This window comes from Danio rerio, chromosome 4, assembly GCF_052040795.2.
Source record: "Danio rerio strain M-AB ecotype USA chromosome 4, GRCz13ab, whole genome shotgun sequence".
In the NCBI taxonomy this organism is placed as follows: Eukaryota; Metazoa; Chordata; class Actinopteri; order Cypriniformes; family Danionidae; genus Danio; species Danio rerio.
In genome coordinates this window covers 61,419,282-61,440,385 of record NC_141024.2, presented here as the reverse complement: position 1 = coordinate 61,440,385, position 21,104 = coordinate 61,419,282, and the positions used below count along the sequence as shown (strand labels likewise).

At 39.8% G+C, this 21,104-nt stretch overlaps 1 protein-coding gene across 1 annotated transcript; it reads left to right on the top strand.

Annotated features, from left to right (window-relative positions):
- Nucleotides 1-1,466: 1,466 nt before the first annotated feature.
- Nucleotides 1,467-20,060, top strand: si:dkey-124l13.1. The gene is made up of 7 exons (NM_001444294.1): nt 1,467-1,523; nt 10,611-10,889; nt 11,290-13,102; nt 15,291-15,464; nt 17,393-17,566; nt 18,767-18,813; nt 18,918-20,060. The coding sequence occupies exons 2-7, from the start codon at nt 10,631-10,633 to the stop codon at nt 19,442-19,444; spliced, it is 2,994 nt and encodes a 997-aa protein (NP_001431223.1). The 5' UTR covers nt 1,467-1,523; nt 10,611-10,630; the 3' UTR covers nt 19,445-20,060.
- The last annotated feature ends 1,044 nt before the right edge of the window (nt 20,061-21,104 follow it).

The following is a 21,104-nucleotide window of genomic DNA, read 5'->3' as shown; positions in this document are numbered from 1 at the left end:
CCATGTGGAAACATTCTGTTAATGTTAGAAAGGTTGTCTTTGTAACATTATTATGTGACCTTAAAATAACCAAAACAGAACGTCCTCCTCAAGTCATCCTGGGAACGTTATTATATGACTAAATGAGGACCATGTAGAAACGTTCTGTTAATGTTAGAAAGACTCTCTTTGTAAAGTTATGTGACCATAAAATAACCAAAACAGAACGTCCTCCTCAAGTCATACTGGGAACGTTATTATATGACTGAGGACCATGTGGAAACGTTCTGTTAATGTTAGAAAGGTTCTCTTTGTAACGTTATTATGTGACCATAGAATGACCAAAACAGAACGTCCTCCTGAAGTCATTCTGGGAACGTTATTTTATGACTAAAAGAGAACGTTTTAAGAATGTCCCTAATGTGCTGTAAATGTTTGGGACTTTCATTACCTTTAGGGAACTTTCAGGGAACGTTGCGAGAATGTCGCCTCCTTTCTGGGTAATGACTCTGAATGTGTTTTGTGATTAAAAAAAGAGTCTTTCATTCCTGTTTGAATAATGGGCTGCTTCTCATTATCTTTCCTTGTTTTAGCTCCTCCTCAGCCAAAAACACAAATGCACATGAATCTGAATATTAAGCATGAAGTTAATTCAGGAGATGAAGCAAGGATGCACTAATAAGAGTTAAGCAGCAGGTAAATGTGTTGGATCTAAATTCTGAAGGACTCTCCAGGAATTGAGTTTGACACACCTGGCATAGATTATGCTGTATGTGTTTTAGGAAATTTACGAATGCTCAAAAGTACAGGACAGTACAACTGAGGAGGCGCTGGTGTCAGCTTTACAGGATTCTGCAGTTTACCCTGGAGGCAGTAGTTATGTAATCAGTGTTAATCCAGACCATAATCCTCTTGCTTTTCTGCACAGGATGAGGAAATTTTATCAGAATATGACTATGATGAAGAACAGACCTTGAATATCCAGTAAAGGTTTTGAACATGACACAGCTTTTGAGAGATTATTTTGCTAAAGAGTAAACTGATAAAAATGAAAGTATTTGGTTTGAAAACTTATGGGTGGAAATGTTACATCGCATGGTTGTTTGTTATTTTTGGATGCTACATCTCTCTCTTCTTATTGTAGCCTTTTTGAACAGCTTAATCGTTGTTGTTGTTGTTGTGGTACTTTTACTGCACACTCACAATCATGAACAATATAAACAACAAACATAAATAAACAATATAAATATCACAAACCAAACTGAGGCTAAAATTTATTCATTGTAAGTATATACCAAATTTGGAAAGTGACCTGTTATATTAGTGCACTACAGAAGAAGACTGTCACATTGCATTGCTTGCTTTAAGAGCTGAGCAAAAGCCTCCAATGATAATTGTGTGTCTGTGTTTTTCTCCTGACTGGTAATTCCCTCATGTTTCAAACATGTTTTGACGCGTTTTTCACAAGTGAAAGAATTTTCTGATCTGTTGTTCAACTCAACAGTTCAGCGGAGGAACAAAAAGATCTGCAGGCATTGTTTGAGGTGAGAGTTTGCTCTTTCTGTGCTTTATGTCATCTATGAGTGTCGTCTGATTATCCGTCGATCATCTCTTTGTGTTTCTAAAACTTCACTGCTGAGATGAAGACATTCTGATTATTTCATTTACACCTTTTAATGTTGAGTGTGTTTCATTGTGGTACTAATGTCTGTGTGTTTATGAGCGATCTGTGTGTTTATTAATGAGTCTGTGTGTTTATGAGTGATCTGTGTGTTTGTCAGTGATCTGTGTGTTTATGAGTGATCTGTGTGTTCATGAGTGTTCTGTGTGTTTATTAATGAGTCTGTGATTCTTAGACTGTATTTCTTATCATATTGCTGTGAACTCTGAGACAGAAACTCACTCAACAGCTTCATTTTGATGTAATGATTAATTACAGACTCTTTTCTACTTCAGACAGGAACAGTCCGTTTTTTAGCACACAGCATAAGCTCAGCGAGTTATAGAAGCTCTTAAGTGTAGAAAACTCAAACTGCAATAATAGTATCCATGAATGCATTTAGTTTGTTTTATGAGTGTACATTTGTGGAAAAGAAGGACTGAATAGCTTTATATCACAAAAGTGATGTGCAGTACTGTGGATTCACACAATCTTATTTCTAGACACATGAGTTGAAAACCCTGAAGAGTTTCACCAGTCAGACCTTCTTTTGTTTGCCTAAAGTGTTGCGGTTTAGCTGATTCTGATGTTAAACAACTGCTGTGGCTAAAACTGTGACCTGTTTTACATTATTTATCTTCTCTAAATACATTTCAAAGATCATGACATTTCCTAATTCTCAACACAAAAGCAGAACAGGACATAGTAAAAAAAACAACAACAAACTAACAAATGTTCCTCTAAAATAGGGAAAATCGTTTTTAAAATTAAAATAAAATGAAAAACAAAAAAGTTTTCCCAATCGTCAAAATTATACAGCCATTGATGGGTTGATGAGCCAAGGGTTCAGATTGACTTTACTCAACATCTCAAAGTGTTCATAATTGCATGATTTTGCTGTGTTTGGTCATCAAAGATCACCCCAGGAATCTTGACTGAATGGAAAGGGTTAATGGCAGCTGACTCCAGTTTGATCAAGAAGATATGGGCTGCGTCCAAACCGCCTACTACTCAGTAGGTACTGCATTTGAATTTAAACGTACTACTCGGCCGTTAGAAAAGTATGTTCTATACAGTATGAACGTGAAAAGTACGAATGGAATTCGGACGTACTACATCCGCCATTTTGTCATGGTCACGTGACCTACCTGTGTCAATTGCATCACTTTACTCCCATTCATGAATTTGCTCGTGGGGCATCATGGGATAGCGCAGCATGTATGGTATGCGCACTCCAGAATCTTGCCGGAAGTAGTAAGTCATCCGCGTACTGCTCGCATACTGATTTTCGAATTCTATGATTTCGGACATAATACTCGGCTCATATACTGATTTTAGCGTACAATATAGTATGGAAGTATGCAGTTTCAGACCCAGCCATGGTGTTAAGTCAGAGTTGCAGGAAGGACACAAGGAGTTCAGTTTTAGCTGGATTAAGCTGCAGGTGATGGTCTTTCATTCACGTGGAGATGTTCTAACTAAGGAGGTCCAGGGAGCAAGTTGTACATTGGCCTAAGAAAAGTTTGGACCCTTCTGGCTTTGTGAGGGAGGAGGAGAGTGATTTCTCTGCAGTAGGAGTGGATCTTAGCAGCTAAATATACCACTAATTGTTGCAGTCCTACCAGTAAAGCATTTAGCAAAATCTTCAGCTGACAAGAAGGTGATGGGTAAGGACAATGCAGTGAATTAAAGAGTTCCTATTATGGGTTTTTGAAAATGACCTTTCATGCAGTGTGTAACACAGCTCTAAGTGAGGTGAAATATCCAGCTAAGGCTTAAATCTGAAAGTGCACCATTTTTAACCCCATGGGGTCGAAGACCACGTATACGCGGTCTGACAAGTTTTTACCTCAATAAGCTGAAATGAACTTAAATTACACTTTCAGTTTTGATCGTACAGATAAGATCAATACATCGATCAAATCTGTTAGGTGTCTAGTTTTCAATGTGTACACTCACAATTACAACAAACGTGTGCGCTTTTGCAAAACAAGGATAATAAACAGTGTAGGCAGTCTGTCTTTTCTTTCTCCGTGAACTGTTTTTAGAAACGCGTCAGTAAAATGCGATGAAACTCACAAACACGAAAACCAAACACCTAGAGATGAGACACATATCTTTAGAAAGCTTGAAGTTTCTCTATTTTTAAATTCATGTGCATGTTGAAAACAAATATTGTTTGATAAAGTAATCAGTATGAAACCAAAGCTATTTTTAGTTTCTCAGTCTAAGCTCATTAGAGGTAATGCTACCACGCCCACGAGGCTTTGATATTACAAATATCCTGCATGAGACTTGTGCAAGATATGGTCTGTCAGGAAAAACACGTCATTAAAATGAACAGAAATTTAGCAAATACTCAACAAAGAAATATGAGAGATGTTTCTAAAGAAAGCTTGATATGTCTACTTGTGCATTAACCAATTTAAGCCGAAAAAAAATAATCTCTTTTCTTGTAATCCGTATAAAAGTAAGTACAGATTCTCCTGTCTCCTCATTACAGCGAACGTGATCCCGCACTCAGTGAGCATACTGTTCATATAAAAATGAACTAAAGTGTGCCAGGTAATAATGTACACGCTCCCCAAGACATGGCATAAAACGACAAGCTTTATTATAGTTACTTACTTTCGACTGAATGTTGGCACGCTACACGAGTGAAGAAGCATGATACTGAACAGCGCTGAAGAATTTACTTTCTCCTCAGAGGAAGAGTGCGACTCTGATGATGAGCGCATGTTAAAGAATGTCTAGACTCAGCAAAGGACAGAATTCCTGTTGTTGGAATATCAAGCCAATTCCATGTGTGTTCAATAAGAAAAGGTCTGGAGAGGTTTTTCTTTAATGCCAAAAAATAATAGTAATTTATTAGATACAAATAAACAATTCAATGACAGAGCTCTGGGTTACGTTACCCCATTGCAATACAAGAATTACATTCAAGAGGTTCGCAACTAACATACATTTCCTGACACCAGCATATATACACAACTGATATTAACAGGTGGAGTTTGGTGTAATGTCACTTATCAGTAATTCTGCAGTCCTTTGGCTCTTGTACCCCAGACATACTTCCTCTTTCTACAACCCTTCTCTGCATACCAGAACTGAACAATTACGTGCATATCTAATATTTTTTACAACTTCTACAAGCATCATGGCAACTTGTGACATGTATAGACCGCAGTCCAGAACAACCCTAAATTTATTCTTTAATATATTTCCTCTGGTCAGCAGTTCCTCTAAAAGTATGCAGCACAGTAAAAAATAAAAATAAACAGGAAACGTGTCAGGTCAAGATGTGATCTCATACATAAGAGAAAGGTTGATTAATCTGTTGTTAGTCTGAATATTTTACTAATAAAAAATTAAAGACACAAAAGTAATAAAAAATAAATTCCTTTTTTCCTACACTGTCAAGTAAGCCTTTTATTATTACCTTCATGATTTATATAAAATATGTCCTTGCTAGTGGTTATATAACCACAGCAACTATTGAATAAATAAAACAAATTATGTCAAGTACTTTACTATAGTATGCTTCAAAACAACTTCATTATTCACTGTAACTTACTAATAATGTTTTTCATGTGAGTATGGTAATCCTATTTGTGGTTACTAGTGTTAAAATATAGTTTCTTTGTTATTTGCATTCGATTCTCTCATCAAGTATGCATATGCATAAGCTATTGTGAAAAATAAATACTGAGAGTTGTTTAAAAAACAGGTGCTGTTCAGTTTATAATTCCTATGGTAACTGAGTTTGTTAGGTAAATTAGTACTAGTATCAGTGAACATCACAAAAATGTTAATAATATAGTTTATGTAATCATCTTGCTTATTCTTTAATTAGATTTGCTATGTGCAAGTTTGTATAGTTTACAGAGTATTATACAGTGTGCTGACTCTCACAAGTGTATATCGAGTTATTTTGTGTGATAGATATATTTTAAATAAACTGCAAATATATAAACTTATTTTTTTTCTCAGGTTCATTCTCTTAGTCACATACCTGTCTGATGGCTCATTTTGCAGCTCATTATGCAGGTCTTTGTCTTCTCAGATGTGACTCACTGCATAGTAATGATAGTTCATGCCTTCTCACATAGACCATTTTAACTCAAAAAGTGACTTAGAAATTTTAATTCATTATATTGTTTTTTTGTGAGCAAATAAACAAGATGCAAGTAAACAAGATTCTCTCATCATTTTGAAGCAAAAACACTAGGCTACAAGATCCAGTTCCCAAAAGTCTTGTGCACAAATGTTCTCTGTGTGTTTCACAGCCTTGATTCAGTGACTTCAAATTTCTGTGCTTTGAAGTATGAGAGAAAGTTATTATACACCCAAAGATGAGGCTGTGAAGAGTCAGTGGTTGAAGTTTATTTTTGAAATAAAAAAAGCATTACAGCCCCAGCCTTCTGCTGTTTTTCTGTAATTTTTATGATGAGTGCTTAAGTAATCTACACGTTTACAATGGGGCATACATCGGCCGTTTGTTAAAGGAAGGATCAGAAAAGATTAATGATGTATGAGACTTTGTCAGAGCTTGATAGATGCATAATAGGGGCTTTAAATGTCCTAAAGAGTTGCAGATGTCTGAAGTGCTGTTGAGCTTCTAGTGGAAAGTAAAAAACTTGGTTTGGTAAACAAAATGCTTTTTTTTTTTTTGCTGTTTGGAACAACTAACATTTGGCGGGATGGTGGATCTTTAGCGGGGGAAGGTGGGTCTTTGGAACGACCGCTGGCAAACGCAATGGATGCGCTCACCGGGGGCGTTGATTAGACCCGGGCCCTAGTCCACCAAGCCATGGCCGAAGAGAGACCACCTTTTTCGGCATGTCCCGCGCCTGGAGGTGCGCGCGTGATACTGGGTTTCTCTGACCTGCCGTTCTGTTTTCGGAGAAGGCGAAGAAATGGGCACTTAGTGCAATTTTGGCTTTAGCGATTGAACGAACCAGGGGTCTAAGAGCAGGCCTGTTGCCCCAGGAGGTGCCACCAAACCCGGGCAAGGCCGGTGGGCGCGCCCCATGGAAGTCAGGGGCCCGTGGCTGAGCTGTTAACCTAAGCCGAAGTGCAAGTTGTCCCCTCAGGCCAGCGCGCGCGCATCCCGGCGCTCTTAGCGAAGAAGCAGGGAGTCTATGGCCCGGCGTCCGCGCCAGCTTGCTCCCATTAAACAAGCAATAATCCCGGTCACCAGGGCGAGGCAAACACAGGATTTTATTATCACCTGAGACTAGAACTACGTGGCATTGGTGCCCCATCCACACCCCCAAGGCCAGTTGGGTCACAAGTGGTACGTCTTGGCCAGTTGGGTCACCAGCGGCACGTCTGTCTTGCCCGTGCAGTATGGCGAAGTCAGCATCCCCGGGCTTAAGAGTGGGGTGCCCGGGCACTGCTGGTAATCAGGTGTCAATCTAGAGGGTCCTTTGGAACCGGCGCTTGCCCCCAGAGAGTGGGGGATCCCCGGGCAGAGAGTGTGTGACACAAGGCCCTGGAGGTCAGTGGCTCCAGCCCAGGCCAGCGTGGAGCTTGGCTGGCCGGAGAGCGTGGGGGGCCCCCGGGCAGAGAGAGCGTGACACAAGACCCTGGAGGTCAGTGGCTCCAGCCCAGGCCAGCGTGGAGCTTGGCTGGACGGAGAGCGTGGGGGCTCGCGGGCAGAGAGCGAGTGACACAAGGCCCTGGAGGTCAGTGGCTCCAGGCCAGCGTAGAGCTTGGCTGGCCGGGGAGCGTGGGGGGCCCCCGGGCAGAGAGCGCGTGACACAAGACCCTGGAGGTCAGTGGCACCAGCCCAGGCCAGTGTGGAGCTTGGCTGGCCGGAGAGCGTGGGGGGCTCCCGGGCAGAGAGCGCGTGACACAAGGCCCTGGAGGTCAGTGGCTCCAGGCCAGCGTGGAGCACGGCTGGCCGGAAAGCTTGGAGGGCTCCCGGGCAGAGAGCGCGTGACACAAGGCCCTGGAGGTCAGTGGTTCTAGGCCAGCGTGGAGCACGGCTGGCCTGAGAGCGTGGGGGGCCCCTGGGCAGAGAGTGTGTGACAAGGCCCTGAAGGTCAGTGGCTCCAGCAGTGGTTCACCAGCGGCAGCATAGTGTAGGTTTCCCAGTGCTGCTGATCCCATCCATCCGCAACGCCGCCCACCCCCCGGGTTTATCCTCGCTGGCTCCCAGCTGACCCTCACCCTACCCTTGGTTGGTTGGGGGGGAGCTAGTGGTCTCCGGTGAGGTGAAACATGCCAGGGTCAGTAGTGCTGGGGTTATGAGCTGTCTGGACCCCCGTTCGATGGTTGGTGCATATCGATATGGTTGTAGCAGGTCGTACAAAAAAGCTCCCACTGCCGGCGCATGTGGAGCCGCTACCAAAACGGTGCATGTTCGATGAGGTCCGACGCCCCCGAGCCTCCGGAAGCTTTGGACCCGCAAGCTTATCCATTCCCGGACTATGTCCCCATGCTGAGTTGAGTATAGTTGTGGCACTTTACTGTTGGTCTAGTGGGGTTGTGTCTTCAGGGCTGTGTACTCTTGGTTGTACCCATTCTGCAGACCTGCTTTTGGGGGAGTTTGAAGGCTTTCAACCTGGCAGCGAGCCTACCGACCTTTCTGGGCTACATGGCAAGAGGCATCGCGGAGCCAGAGAACTTCCTGTTTCTCTATCAGCCGGCCCGAATCTGAGCTTGGGCTGCCCTGCTGGGCCGGACGCGGATAGCCGAGCCTACGAAACAGCACTACCTGAAAAACATAGCCCAGTTCCTAGACTACCTCTTGGAAACCCTGCCGGCACCAGCAGCTCTTGGTTGAACCAGCCACATCATGGAATTCCATTCGGGGGAAGGTGGGCGGGCTTTCGTGGCTGGTTTAGCTGGGTGAACCTAGAGCTGCTGGTAACCCAGAGCAGAAATGTTTTTTTCCCGCCCCCTCCTTTTGCTTTAGGGCACCAGTGGCTCTGGCTAAGTTAAACCATTGGTGGTCTAATTTGTCTAACTTTACTGCCTTCATCAGATAGCCTGGAGTCCAACCCAAACACTAGGCAACAATGGCGTTTCTATGGCTTTCTTACTGGCTACCTAACTTCCATCTCAGGGCACCGCTGTGGAGTCTTCCAAAATTTGACCATCCAGGAGGTTGAAGAGGCCTCCAGAAGCCTGGACGAGTCTGCCTTTGTCATTAACGTGAGTATGGCGCAAGTAAGGTCTCTAAACAGGGAGGAATACAGCTGGTTCGGCAGATTCTTGGACTAAGCCAGAAGGACCCAATTAAACTAAGTCCAGCTGTGCTTTTTCTCTTATCCTAGCTTTCTTTATTCCACTTTTGTGCAATACCCCTCTGGTCGGTGCCTAGTAAGCCTTTTGTTTTCCCTGTTGTTTATTGCCTTATTGTGTGTTTTTTTCCATCGTGAAGCTTATCTTTAAGTCTCACAGCTCTGGTAGCAATTCAAGGGACTCAGGTGGCAGCTCTGGCCATTTGTAGGATTCATGAGGATCTGGTGCTTGCCATTCGGGGAATTCAAGAGGAACTGTTGCTCGCCATTTTGGGAATTTAAGAGGATCTGACGGCAGCCACATGGGGGATTCAGGAGGATCTAGAACCCGCCATTTACAGGATTCAAGAAGATCTGGCACCCTCTCCGGGAACTCAGGAAAGGGGATCTGGCAACTCTGGAGGATCTGGCAGCCCAATTGCCAATGGCTCTTGTTGTCCGTGTGGCCATGTGTATCAAAATAGAAAAAAAAAAATATATATTTAATTCAGAGGATTATGACCATGTACAAGTACATCTTGGAACTATTATATTATATTAGTTGTCAGTTTTTTCAGTGTTCAATTTTGTGATCATTCTACAATGCTGTCAGAAAGAAGACAAATAAAGTACATAAAATATAACTGTAAATTGGTAAAACTGTAAAAGGTCTACAATGGGCCTTTTACAGAAATTACAAAAATTTCTGGAACTTCACCCTCTTCCCCCGGATCGCCCCCCGCCCCTTTTAGGTTTTTCTAGCTTCTGTAAAGTCTCTGAACAGTACTGGAAAAAAGATACCCACCCCATAATATCCACAACTTTTTGGCATGTGCTTTCTACTACATACGTGAGCTGGCAAATATCCTGCATATGCAAAGTGTTCATGCAGATATTTTACTATTTAGAAATAATCAAACATTGTGCATACAATATCTCATTACAATACTTTTGCATAGTTCTATTTCTATTTTAAAATTAAGTAAATTAAATTACTTTTAGATGATTACAAAAGTGTTGAAAATTGGATAATTATTTTTTATATTGTACATGGGAGAATGTGCTTCTGTAACATTTTTGTGAATAGTGTGAAATTTTTTGCAAAAGTAGGTCTTTTGATTTTTGTTAAAGTATTTTTATTCTTTATTGTAAATGTGATATTACTCAAAAAAAACTTTTTTGTAAACTGAAACATTGTTTAATAAATGTAATAATGTTTTATATTTACTTAAAACAAACCGACACATTTTGGATAAAGCAAAATGCCTTAAAATAGCTATTGAAGGAACACATTTGACACTGTTAAGGTACAAGTTAACTGTTAAGTGTCTTGTCACTTTAGTGGTACCTTCATGGATAAGATTTGTACCTTTGGTAAAGGTACAATATTGTATCAGCAGGTTTAAAAAAACAAAGGTACATTTTGGTTTCCCATGGTACAAATCATGTCCTTAAAGGTACAAACTAAATGGTACAGTTTCATTTCTTTGTCTTAAGGTACAGTTTTGTCCCATAAAAAGGTACTGCCCCAGTGACAAGGGTTTGTACCTTTTTTGTACAACATTCTACATTTTTTCTCAGAGTGTACCACTTAAAATAGTGACAATCAATTTTCAAAATGTAGATTTTTGAAATGTTAAGTTTCTACTCATATTAATTTTATTATTCAAACAAGAAATAAATGCCTAGGTCCATATGTTAATTGTGAAACTAACTCAGATGTTGTTGCTCTTGTCCTGTAGCTGTGAATGAGTGAAGCACCATGGAAAATGTCAAACAGCTGCTCAAGAACTCACTGAAAGAACTGGTAGAAGTTGAACTAAAAGAGTTTCAGTGGTGCTTAAGGAATGACTATAGATGTATTTCAAAATCTGAAATGGAGAATGCAGACAGGTTGGAGACAGTGGATAAGATGGAGTCGTGTTTTGGACCAGAAGGAGCTGTGAAGATCACAGTGGACATCCTGAGGAAAATAAACCAGAATGACTTGGCTGAAAAGCTGGAAAATACACAGAAGCAAGGTATTGTTTCATTCATTGTCAAACTTTATACAAATATTCACATATGTATCAGATTAAATCTTCCATATTATAGCTATGTCCTAGCAAGGCTTTTAAGTCAGATGTATTGTCATAACATTTATTGCACAGCTTCAGATGAACCGTCTAAGATTTAGCATTGCTATGGGCAACAGTGATTGCCAATCATAATGCTAATGCATGTAAATGGATGCTTGCATTTCACAATATCAACATTTATGGGCTTCGGGAAGCTGTATGTCTGCTTATGCTGAATGTGAATATATTGTTTGTCTTTGTTTCTCTAAATTTGTATATAAATGTAATTGTTTTTTTTTTTTTTAATAAAGGGAATAATATGTTTTACTTTAATGTTTTTTCTCTCTCTCTTGTAATGGTGCAGCTTCAGAAAACAGTAAAACTCCTCTTGATTACACAAACATCAGCCATGAACTAAAGAAGAACTTAAAGGAGGACTATAAGCAGATATTGATTGGTAATTCGCAGATGGGTCGTAAGAAGTACCTGGATGATATTTATACTGATCTATATGTGGTGGAGAATGAGAGTGGAGGAAGAGAGAATGACCATGAGGTAATACAAATGGAGTTAAAACACCACAAACAGACAGCCAAAGATAAACCACTGAAGTGTAACAACATGTTTAAAGTTCAGCCTGACACAGGTCGACAAAACAGAAGAGTCCTGACACTGGGGATTGCAGGAGTGGGAAAAACTGTCTCTGTCAATAAATTCATCCTTGACTGGGCTGAAGAAAAAGACAATCAGGAAATAGTCTTCATATTTCCACTGCCGTTCCGTAGACTCAATCTGATTAAAGATGAAAAGTACAGTCTCATAGGTCTGCTTAACAAGTACTTCTTTAGTAGAACTGGAGGACTGAGCTCTCTTCCTGAAAAACAAGGCAAGGTCATGTTCATCTTTGATGGACTGGATGAATATCGCTTTGAATTGAACTTTAAGGAGGATAATGGATTTGCAAATATTGACCAGGAAATGACAGTGAGTAAGATAGTAACACATCTCTTAAAGAGACAGCTTCTACGCTCTTCCCTCATCTGGATCACGTGCAGACCAGCAGCAGCCAGTCTGATACCACAAAACTACATTGATTGTGTGACTGAAGTGCGAGGATTCAGTGATAAGCAGAAGGAGCAGTACTTCATCAAAAACAGCAGTCCTGAGGTTGCTAGAAACATCATCGGCCACATCAAGAAATCCAGAAGTCTGTATATCATGTGCCACATCCCCGTCTTCTGCTGGATCTCTCTCACTGTTCTTCAGCCTCTGCTGGGTCAAGAAAGCAATAAAAAAACACCCACAACTCTCACAGGGATGTACACCAGCTACTTACTGTCTCAACAGCAACAGATGAAAGAAAAATACAGCAATAATTCTGAACCTGAAGCCAAGGCCTGGTCTTTTGATGAAATTGTTCTAAAGCTTGGGGAACTTTCCTTGAAACAGCTGCAGGAAGGACAACTGATTTTCTACAAAACAGATCTGGAGAAGTGTGGCCTAGATATCAAGGAAGGGTCTGTGTTCTCTGGATTATGTACTCGAATGTTTCAGGAGGAAAACCCCATTTCAGGGGAACAGGTTTACAGTTTTGTACATCTCAGCGTTCAGGAGTTCATTGCTGCTCTCTATGTGTATTTTACTTACAAAAACAAGAAAGCAAATCTACTTCTTGATTCCTGGAAAAAGGAACTGACATGGAAACTCTCTGAAAGGCCCCTGTTTAAACTTCATAAGGATGCAGTCGAGAAGACTTTACAAAGTAAGAATGGACACCTGGACCTTTTCCTCCGGTTCCTGCTGGGTCTCTCTTTGGAGTCTAATCAGAATAACCTGAAGCAGCTCCTCCCAAGACTGAAGCTCAAACCTGAAAACATCAAAGACACGACTGACTTTATCAAAGAGAGAATAGAAGAGGAGAAATCAGCAGAGAGGACCATCAACCTCTTCCACTGTCTGAATGAACTGAAGGATGACTTTGTGGAGGAACTCCAGAAGAGTCTGAAGTCTGGAAATTTTACAACACAGGATCTGTCCTCTGCTCAGTGGTCTGGTCTGGTGTTTGTGCTCCTGATGTCAGAAGAGACTCAAGAGAAGTTTGAACTGCAGAAATACAGAAGATCTGATGAAGCACTGATGAGACTGATACCAGTGGTCAAAAACACCACAAGAGCCCTGTAAGAGTTTTCTGGATACACTTATGCACATTTCACACATTAATTTGCGACACATCTGCAATCTTTCACTTCAAATAAGCATTACTGATCTCCTGCTGTATACAATATCTGTTCTCCTTAAGTTTATTTCATTTTAAGACATTTCAATGCTTTGATAATTCTTTTATGCAATACCAATATAGAATCTCTATATATAATATAGGAGATAGAATCTCTCCTTTCTGTTAACACATTTAAATGTCTAAATATAGATGGTGTGGTGATAGCTACACAGAGTACCAGGCCCGGATTGGCTAATTGGGAGGACCGGGAGAATTCCCGGTGGGCCGGTCCGTTTTTTGGCCGCGAGGGCCGATGTCCCTACAGTGGCGCCCCCAGAAAGTTTTCATAGGGGTGGCCAGAAGAGGCCACACCAAATCTTGGGGTGGCACACACAACAAAAATTGAATTCAGTGTAATGTTATATTTTTGTTTCTGGTCAATTAAATAATGTGATTTTAAATAATTTAATTAATTAGTCTTACAGTATCACAATTTATTCCTTGAAATAATTAAGCAAGTACATGTGCAAACCAAATTAAAATCAATATTTAGTTTAAAAACACTTCTCATATATAGAAATAACTTTCAGTTATTTTTTACATACATTTATTGTACAGCATACAGTATATGCCATGTCTAAAATTAATTGAGATTAATGAGTTAAATAATAAAACAAACAAGTGAACAAACTGAACAAAATGCATTACTATAAATACACACACACACTCACTATACAGACCCTAATAATATCATTTATCTATATCCCTTTTTGAGCCACTTTATTATTGCAGCTTCTTCTATTGATATACCTTAAGGTAAATATTACATAGCCATTACTCTGTATTGAAGGTGTGTGTGTGTGCTGTCAATGACGATCAGGGAGGGCAGTGGTGGTTCTAGTTTAGATGACACCCTGGGCAAACCACCCCATATACCCACCCTCCTTAAATAGTTACATTTATTTTTCAATAAATATAAAATGTACTTATATTTTTTCTAAATAAATACAATTAATGTTAATATAATTACACAATTATTATTCTAAATAAATAACAGACATCAATCCTAAATGTTACTGGAAAACAATGTAACAGAGTGATATGCTAAGATCACTTAGGGAACCTTTTGCATGAATATTAGTTATGACAATTCTATAGAATACAAAAATATGTGTTTTATAGAATTATCTGTGGTCTTAGACCCGAATTATGGCCGAGAAATAATGTTATGAAGTCTTACCTCCCTGACTCTTTATCCCTCCTTTCTGCTTTATAGACATGCTTGGTGAAAGTATCATCATCATATTATATAAACTTTAGTTTTGTCGACTTTCAAAACTAAACACCTGACACCTCTTCACAAAAGGCTTATTCCGGTTTCACGGCGCATGAGCGGCGCGTTTTTTTATCAGCGTACATGTAAACAACCGGGATTCACACACGAGCGCGTGAGCCACACGGGACGGGTATGGTTTTCTGCACGCACGCATCAGTTTATAATAAGTAAGTTAATAATATCAACAGCAAAATCATTTTGGGGTGGCCAGAGTTTACCCCTTGGGGGCGTCCCTGTGTCCCTAGCTCCAGAATCTGTTGCTCTCAGCAGTCACACTTTTTAAAAATAATTAATTTATTTACTTGACCACAGCCTTCTTATTCATTATTTTACCGCAGCGCTGCTCTTTTTTATCTCTTTTTAGCCTTAACTAGATAAGTCACCATTCCATGTTCAGCTGTTGTGGTTCAGGGGTTAGCACGTTAGGTTATAACGCTGTCAACCTGGGCTCGGTCCTTGTCTGAGAAACATTTTTTTTTTTCATTTTTATTGTAAAGAAATATAATACTGTAAGGGTTGTTGAACATTTGAAGTTCTAAAACAGCTGTTTTCTCAAAAAAGACGTGATAGTGTAATTAGAAACTGATTTGGAAATGACCTTATTTTAATACAGTCAGTGGTGAACTGAGGTGGGCCGGTCTAAGGCTTGAAACTCCAGGGCTGAAAAAGAGTCCCACTCCGGCCCTGAAGAGTACATATAGTCATTTTTGCCTTTGCTCAAACTAAAACACACCATTCAATTGTTGTTGTCTCTGTTCTGGATTAGCCCTGCTAGATAAACACAAAATCTATATTTCTGTTTTCCTAACAGGCTACAGTGCTGTAATCTCACTGCTCAATCCTGTGAGAGTTTGTCTTCAGCTCTACAATCCTCAAACTGTGTCATGAGAGAGCTGGACCTGAGTAACAATGACCTGCAGGATTCAGGAGTAAAGCTTCTCTCTGATGGACTGAAAAGTCCAAACTGTAAACTGGAGACACTGAGGTAAATGATTCTCCACTCAACAATAACTACAGACAGTTACATATTAGGGCTTTTCATACTTGAATATGTTAACCCCGGGTGATACTAAACCCCTTACTGCTTATACTATACCTGTAAAATAACAAATAATCCAGAGCATTCATTAACAGATAATTCATTAATTGTACATCCTAAACTCCTGTTTAACGCTCTTATTTGCATATTTGTGGTGTCACAATGCTGATTGGAAGAACAGCAGGCAATCTTAGGGTTTATTCACTCAGAATGCAGAATTTACAGTTTTTCTTGTTTGCTTTGACCTGGTTAAAGAAAATAGGATCCACTTTATTTTCATTATCACTATCCCAGCAGAGCAGAAGACAGGTCTTGCAAATGTGTAAAGCCTTTTTCATTGAGTTGACACATTTTCCCCACCATTTTTCAAAACAGTTTACACGGATGTCAGTGATGCAGTCCAAACTCGATTGTTTTAGCTATGGTAACCAAACAGAAACCATCTATTCCTAACCATTAGACACTACCAAGAGCAGTATGAATTAACTGAAGCAGCGTTTTGACACTCCTTCACACAAATTTTCAATTACCAATTAATCTGCAAACATTAAAAACAGTGGAAGGTTTGTGTTGTTCTGTGCCAGCATGGATGGAGGAGGTCAATAGTGGCTATGTCCTGTAATTCTAATAGGTGACTGTATATTGGTTTACATGTGTTTTCTCTAATATTTAGAGTATTTTATTATTTTTTTTGTCTGTTATGTTGTTATGGTTTTTTTTTTTATTTTTTTTATTTTTTTTTTACAGAATTTCAGTTTTTAGCCACAGTTTGAATTTAATATAATATTAATCAAATCATTTCTCATTCTGGATCCAATTCTTTGCAAAAAGACAAATTTGATAGCCCGAATAGAAAGACAACAAATGGCATTGGCAATAGGCTACAATGGCAAGCAATGGTGTTCTGATTCACACTGAGTTCTGTATTTTGTTGTCCATTGTGTAATGATTAAGAGCTCATGTACTTGTTTTCAAGTTGTGTTGTTGGAAAGTAAAACTAGCTTGTTTTGCATATTTTAAATGTTTTGACAAGGTATGTGCGTTTTGCAAGCAAAATGTGACATTTTTACCATGAGTGCCGCTGTTTAGGCCTGTGTGTTAACTGTTTTGAAAATGTGGAGTTTCAGGTATCTGCTGCATTAAAGCAATCAAGAAAAACTGTAATAAAGTGCAGCATAACGCAAGCGCAAATAATATGAAGACACACACAAACACACACACACACACTATAAACATATGTATTCAAGAGCTTACTGAAAGGGACGAGGTGGACCTATGTATTTACTACAGAAAGATCTGAAAATAATCCCGATTATTTGTTCACATAAAACAATATATGGGAAAGGCGATATGTGAAGGAGATTCAGCAGTCATGAATATTGATGTGATTCTCACTTGAGAGAATAAAAGTCCCCTAATGGACCATCAGTGTGAATGTGACTGTGGGTCAGGTAATGAACACATGAAGAGAGCGGGTTTGTGTTTGTCTGAGCTCATTTTGTTTTAGTCCACAACAGAATCACAATATAAATGATGAAATCAGCTCATTTCCTGTTGTGTTTTATACATGACTTTAAGATGATCTTCTGAGCTCAAGTGTGTCTTCTTCCTCCTCACAGCAGACTTTACAGCTTGATGTGGTGTATTATGAACAATGTCTTTGCTCTGTACACTTATACAGATGATGTCGAGTCCTTGTTGAGTGTGTTAGTGTGTTTGCTGACGTGAGGGCTCGATCAATAAGGAGAGCTGATCAGGATGTGTGTGTTCATCACTGCTGTTGACATGAGCAGAAACAGCAGTCAGCATCTTCACAACACAAAGAGATGTGTGATTGTCCAATTGTGTGATGTGGACTATTGCTGTGTTTGTAGATTGTCTGGCTGTATGGTGACAGAGGAAGGCTGTGGTTTTCTGTCTTCAGCTCTGACTTCAAACCCCTCACACCTGAGAGAGCTGGATCTGAGCTACAATCATCCAGGAGATTCAGGAGTCGAGCTGCTTTCTGAAAAACTGGAGGATCCAAACTACACACTGGACAAACTCAAGTATGTGAAGCATCACTGGTCTTGTGCTTTTGCACTAAATGGCTTTAAGAGGACAAAGCTCTTTTGTGATCAGCTTCAGTTTTCTGTGAGGGTTATGGGGTGAGGACAGACAGAAGATACAGCTTATAGAGTAATACAGTCATGTCTATGAAGAGCAAATCATTAGCCGCATTTTCACTGTCGGGCCAGGGCTTTAATCGGGCCATGTCAGGCCAATTGCCTTGAACAGCAGTACTTTATATGTTACATTATACTCATATGCCTCTGTGTTTTCATCCATTATATTCATTTACTAACCGACCGACTGTTGGCATCGAACATCAAATGGTCTCCGTTAATAACTCAGTAAAAAATGTATTTTTTAACATCCTCATTTAGATAGACGCAGTCAAACATTCAGCCCAAATTCTCCAGACAGACCTGAAACATATTATTTTTTCATTATAGGTGATTCCCCTCTATTTAAAGATTTTGCATATCATTCTGTGATCTTAAGGAAAGTGTTAAGTGTTTCAGCACATAAGAGCAAGTAATGAAATATTGCCTATATGTTGTTGCACTCAGAAGCTTTTCACTAATGTTCTTCATGTAAATTTCATTTTTAAAATTTACCACGTCATATAAAAACATATATACTTGTTTGAGGACACAGAAAACATTTTTTATTTGCAGTTTTCCCCTATGCGTTTGTAATGCAGCGCTGCACAGGACAGAAAAAAAGGTAGCTTAGTATCTGTATTCACTCACCCATAAAATGTTCTGTTTGCACGATATCATCATATCCAACATCTGGATTCTGGATTCCTCTTCTCTGTGCACACTTGGTAATCTGTCAGGAACTAGAGCACTGTCGAGCAGCTTTAATAATCTGAACATAGTTTAGAGATGGACTGCAACATGTGCTCAAAGGCTGCATGTGCTGAAGAACGATGTCAAAGCTAAGTGTGATCACTGTAATAAATGAATGTTGCAGCAGGGTGTCTCCATCAACATGAGCAGTATCTGCGCTCGCTTCACCAACAGCAGAGGAAAAGAACGCACTGTGTTACATTCATTGTGCATCCCGGCTCAACCAACAAGTGTTGTGTGTTTTAGCTCAAGAGTTTGGAGCGTGTAGCTGAGCAGCTCAGTGCTAGCTTTAGCTTATTAGCTGAGGGGGAAACTAAACAGCTCATTCTCTCCATCTGTGTGTGTTTACAGTCTGGATCATGGAGGACACACGAGGATTACAGCAGGACTTCAAAAATGTATACACACACACACACACACACACACACACACACACACACACACACACACACACACACACACACACAGCTGTGGTTATAAATGTGTGTGTTCTTGTGTTTAGATGCCTGTTTCCTCACTCTGGATCCAAACACAGCACAGAATCAACTCATTCTGTCTGTGGAGAACAGAGAGGTGAAGCGTGTGAGCGAGGATCAGCCGTATCCTGATCATCTGAATAGATTTGATTATTATGCTCAGGTGTTGTGCAGAGAGAGTGTGTGTGGACGCTGTTACTGGGAGATTGACTGGAGTGGAGATGTTGGTGTGTGTATATCAGTGTCATATAAGAGCATCAGGAGAAAGGGTCGAGGTGCTGAGTGTTGGTTTGGATATAATGCTCAGTCCTGGAGTCTGATCTGCTCTTCCTCCAAATTCTCATTCTCACACAATAACACAGAGACTCATCTCCCAGTGGAGCCGCTCAGCAGGAGAATAGGAGTGTTTGTGGATCACAGTGCAGGAACTCTGATCTTCTACAACATCTATAGAGACACAATGAGCCTCATCCACTCAGTCCAGACCACATTCATTGAGCCGCTCTGCCCTGGGTTTTGGATTGGTTCTGAATCATCAGTGAAAATGTGCTGAAGACTGAGGAGACATTTACCCATAATCCTCTGCAGGAGCAGTCAGCCGCAGTGAGATGGTGTGTGTGTGTGTGTGCATGCATCTATGTGTGAGTAAAAAAAAGATGTGTGTGCGTGTATGTGCATGCATGGATGTGTTCACTGCTGTTTGTGTGTGTCTGTGTGAGTGTGTACATGTGTTCACTGCTCTGTTTGTGTGTGTGTGTGTGTGTGTGTGTGTGTGTGTGTGTGTGTGTGAGAGAGAGAGAGAAACACTTGTAATAATCTCTAAGCAGAATACAGAGACATAACTCTACTATAGGTGTTTTTGTGTATTTTAAGATGGTCAAACTACAATAAGGTGATGTTAGTTAATGTTAGTTCATATGTTTAATAATCTCATCGCAATAATAATCAAAAATTCTCATACAGCATTATTAATTATAGTTAATGAATCATAATGAATCACAGTGAATAGACATTTACTGAAGCATTATTAATCTACAGTTGTGCTGGTGAACATTAGTTAATGTACTGAGAGTCAACAAGAACTAACAGAGAACAACTTTATTGTCATCAACTAACATGAACAGATCAATAAATACTGGAATAAATGTGTTTTCATTGTTTGAACAGTTAAAAATAATAAAATGAACATAACACAAACAAACAAAAAAACATCACACTTCATTTATCCTTCATTTATTCATCTACTGGTTTGATATTTGTGCTCTTGTGATTCCCAGAAACTCTGAAGCTGATTTGAGTCTGTGAGCTGTTGATTATATATTTGACGGATTAAATGTTAAATGTGATGAGTTTTCAACAATACTAAATTGAAACTTTATTTTTTTACAAGTTTAATATTTTTTTGTTATTAAAATTGAAGTTCCTGTTTCAAAGCTTACAGATAGATGGCTAATTTGTATGTCATTGACACTTTTGGCACTTTTTTGGAGTATTTTCAAAAGTTTTTTTTTTCCTGTAAATGATTCAATAAATACCGTACCGTGACATTCATACCGAGGTATTACCGTACCGTGAAATTCTGATACCGTTACATCCCTAGCAAATAGTACTAAATTGTTCAATTAGATTGTACAAATTTATACGAATTAGCCACTAAATCAGAAAGTTACGAATTGTTAACATACACAGCTGTGGTTATAAATGTGAGTATTCATGTGTTCAGATGTCTCTTTCCTCAAACTGGATCCAAACACAGCACACACTTGCCTAATTCTTTCTGAGGAGAATAGAGAGAGGAAGAGTGTGTTAGAGGATCAGACTTATCCTGATCATCCAGACAGATTTCAGGATTATCCTCAGGTGTTGTGCAGAGAGAGTGTGTGTGGACGCTGTTACTGAGAGATTGACTAGAGTGGAGATGATTATGGTGTGTATATATCAGTGTTATGAGTGTGTGTTTGGATGTAATGCTCAGTAATGTAATGTAATACTTTTCCTCTAGTTTCTCATTCAGATACAATAACACAGGCACTGATCTCTCAGTGAAGGCACTCAGCAGGAGAATAGGAGTGTTTGTGGATCACAGTGCAGGAACTCTGATCTTCTACAACATCTATAGAGACACAATGAGCCTCATCCACTCAGTCCAGACCACATTCACTGAGCCGCTCTGCCCTGGGTTTAATGTGTGTTTTAGATCATCAGTGAAACTG

Bases quoted from the DNA above. Each gene is read 5' to 3' on its own strand.
- si:dkey-124l13.1 (NM_001444294.1), top strand. From the start codon at position 10,631: ATGGAAAATGTCAAACAGCTGCTCAAGAACTCACTGAAAGAACTGGTA. The intron at 13,103-15,290 runs GTAAGAGTTTTC...TTTTCCTAACAG, and splicing joins AAAAACACCACAAGAGCCCT to GCTACAGTGCTGTAATCTCA. The intron at 17,567-18,766 runs GTATGTGAAGCA...GTGTGTTTACAG, and splicing joins TACACACTGGACAAACTCAA to TCTGGATCATGGAGGACACA.